The sequence below is a fragment of the Hevea brasiliensis genome, chromosome 14, assembly GCF_030052815.1.
Source record: "Hevea brasiliensis isolate MT/VB/25A 57/8 chromosome 14, ASM3005281v1, whole genome shotgun sequence".
Classification (NCBI taxonomy): domain Eukaryota; kingdom Viridiplantae; phylum Streptophyta; class Magnoliopsida; order Malpighiales; family Euphorbiaceae; genus Hevea; species Hevea brasiliensis.
In genome coordinates, this window is record NC_079506.1 from 25,032,050 (window position 1) to 25,035,220 (window position 3,171).

At 39.9% G+C, this 3,171-nt stretch overlaps 1 protein-coding gene across 1 annotated transcript; it reads left to right on the forward strand.

Annotated features, from left to right (window-relative positions):
* Positions 1–213: 213 nt before the first annotated feature.
* On the forward strand, positions 214–2,636 carry LOC110659801 (probable indole-3-acetic acid-amido synthetase GH3.1). Its single transcript, XM_021817845.2, has 3 exons — positions 214–627; positions 733–834; positions 991–2,636. Exons 1-3 carry the CDS (start codon positions 308–310, stop codon positions 2,366–2,368), a joined length of 1,800 nt encoding a protein of 599 aa, XP_021673537.2. The 5' UTR covers positions 214–307; the 3' UTR covers positions 2,369–2,636.
* The last annotated feature ends 535 nt before the right edge of the window (positions 2,637–3,171 follow it).

Below are 3,171 nucleotides of genomic sequence, written 5' to 3' on the forward strand. Positions count from 1 at the left end.
TCTGCGTGTCTGGGCCCCACCTTGCCCCCTTTTAACCCTACATCTATTGGGACACCTATGTCATTACTTAGTTTTTTCTTGCGTTTTATAAAAAATTATTATACACCGTAATTAGCCGCCCTTCGTAATGGGTCTCTTCTTTTACGTGAGAGGTGGCGTGGCTACTCACCGATGCTAGTGACAGCTTCCACTATATAAGGCCGAAGGAGCCAAGCCTTCCTTATCACACACTGCAGAACCAAAGATACTTTCTTCTCCTTCTACGTTCTCTCTTCCTCAAACTCTCAAAACTAACAATTACTCTCTAATGGCTGTTGATGATGCTCTTTCATCGCCCTTGGGTCCTCCAGCGTGCGAGAAGGATGCGAAAGCTCTTCAATTCATTGAGGAAATGACTAGAAATGCTGACTTGGTTCAAGAGAAAGTCTTGGCTGAAATCTTGAACCGAAACAAGCATGTTGAATACTTGAAAAGGTTCAAATTGGATGGAGCCACTGATAAAGATACGTTCAAGTCTAAGATACCCATGATTACCTACGATGATCTTCAGCCTGATATCCAACGTATCGCTAATGGAGATCGCTCTGCTATCTTGTCAGCTCACCCCATTTCTGAATTCCTCACTAGGTATACACCAATGACTCTTAAATTCGCTTTTCAAGTCTCTTTATCTGTAACAAAATTAGATTTCTTGGGCTAATTTTTTATTTTCTTGAAAATAATTCTTAATAGTTCTGGCACATCAGCTGGTGAAAGAAAACTCATGCCAACAATTCAAGAAGAGCTGGATCGTAGGCAATTATTGTATAGTCTTCTCATGCCAGTGATGAACCTGTAAGTTCAAGAATCCAACAAACGCGTTCTAATTAGTTCTAAATCCCACTTCATTAAATTCGATCCACATGCTTGTGTTCCTCCTGTGTGTATATATATATATATATATGTATAGTATACCTTTTGCTAAGGACAAAAGCGGAATTTATGCAACAGGTACGTGCCTGGCTTGGATAAAGGCAAAGGCCTATATTTCCTGTTCATCAAATCTGAAACAAAGACCCCTGGTGGGCTCCTGGCTCGTCCTGTGCTTACTAGCTACTACAAGAGTGACCACTTCAAGACCCGACCCTATGATCCCTACAATGTCTACACTAGCCCCAACGAGGCCATTCTCTGTGCAGACTCCTTCCAAAGCATGTTCACCCAGATGCTATGCGGCCTCCTGGAGCGCCAACAAGTTCTCCGTGTTGGTGCAGTATTCGCATCTGGCCTTCTCCGAGCCATCAGGTTTCTTCAGCTGAACTGGCGAGACCTTGCTCTGGATATCGAGTCAGGGACGCTAAACAAGCGTGTTACTGACCCTTGTCTAAGAGATTGCATGGTCAAGATCCTGAAACCCAATCCAGAGCTTGCAGAGTTTATCAGATTCCAGTGTTCGAAGGAGAATTGGGAAGGGATTATTACAAGAATTTGGCCTAACACTAAATACCTGGACGTGATTGTCACTGGAGCCATGGCTCAGTATATCCCTACCTTGGATTACTACAGCGGTGGCTTACCATTAGCCTGCACCATGTATGCCTCTTCAGAATGTTACTTTGGGTTAAACCTCAACCCAATGTGCAAACCATCAGAAGTTTCCTATACAATCATGCCAAACATGGCCTACTTCGAGTTTTTGCCCCACGAACCTCACTCAGCCGGTTTGACTTGTGACTCACCTCCCAAACTCGTTGACCTTGTTGATGTTGAATTGGGTAAAGAATACGAGCTTGTTATCACCACCTACGCAGGTTTGTGCAGGTACCGAGTTGGTGACATCCTCCGAGTCACCGGGTTCCACAACTCAGCTCCTCAGTTCCATTTCGTTCGAAGAAAGAACGTGTTACTCAGTATCGATTCGGACAAAACTGACGAGGCTGAGTTACAAAAAGCGGTTGAGAACGCGTCACAACTCCTACGTGAATACAACACAAGCGTAGTTGAATACACGAGTTACGCAGATACAAAGACGATTCCAGGTCACTACGTGATATACTGGGAGTTGTTGATCAAAGACTCAACGAACTCACCGAGCGAGAAAGTACTGAGTGAGTGCTGCGTTGCAATGGAAGAATCGATGAACTCAGTGTACAGACAAGGGCGAGTTGCAGATAACTCAATAGGTCCACTAGAGATACGAGTAGTGAAAAATGGAACATTTGAAGAGCTAATGGATTATGCAATATCAAGAGGAGCATCCATCAACCAGTATAAGGTTCCAAGGTGTGTGAATTTTACACCAATCATGGAGCTTCTTGATTCCAGGGTGGTATCTAGACATTTTAGCCCAAGTTTGCCTCACTGGACCCCAGAAAGAAGAAGGTTATGATGAGATAAGGATATGTTTGGCACAGAACAAATTGAAGTTTCTGAAATGGATAATGGCAGATAGAATTATTGTAGAATATTGATTTTGCTTTTTGGGTTTGCTTTTGGAAGAAAAGGGTTGAAGTGTAAGTTTGAATAGGATGTTTCAGAGGGGTCAGGTTTTGTATTTCGGTTCAATTAACCAAATGGAAATGATGTGACTATGGAGATGCTTTGTCTAATGAAATGTTATTTTCACCTTGTAATAGAAACATCATTGTTTTTTCTTAGTCTTTTTTTGGTCATGAAATGCTTAATTATCATTCATTTTTATGATTTTTTGTTTTTTGGGTGAGGACATCCTCATTGCAAATAAATTAATTTTGAAAAAAAAAAGATAATAAATTATTTAAATAGCCCATTAGGGATGTCCAACTATTTCTCCTTCTATTTTTAATGTATAAAGAGTGGGTAGATATGGATTCAAGTCTTTCATCTATTTATTTTAAAGTTATTTACTTTTATATAAAAAGCAAAAAAAAATTAACTTCTATTGTATAATCCATCAGTGTGTCTCTATTAAATCTTAAAAAAAAAAAAAAAAAAAAAAAATAATAATAATAATAAAAGACCTTGAATCTAAACTATAATACAAGAAGGTATGACAAATATTTGCTTATCTTCTTCAATGGTTTTGTGGGTCAATAAAAGAAGCAAACTGTGAATGATAGAGGACAAGGCTTAAAAAAAGTTCATCAGAACTCTGAACTGGTGGATAGAACGAGCTGTCTTGTTTTACTGGAACGGTACAAAGAGGAAGATATT

Bases quoted from the DNA above. Each gene is read 5' to 3' on its own strand.
- LOC110659801 (XM_021817845.2), top strand. From the start codon at position 308: ATGGCTGTTGATGATGCTCTTTCATCGCCCTTGGGTCCTCCAGCGTGC. The intron at 628-732 runs GTATACACCAAT...AATTCTTAATAG, and splicing joins ATTTCTGAATTCCTCACTAG to TTCTGGCACATCAGCTGGTG. The intron at 835-990 runs GTAAGTTCAAGA...TTTATGCAACAG, and splicing joins CTCATGCCAGTGATGAACCT to GTACGTGCCTGGCTTGGATA.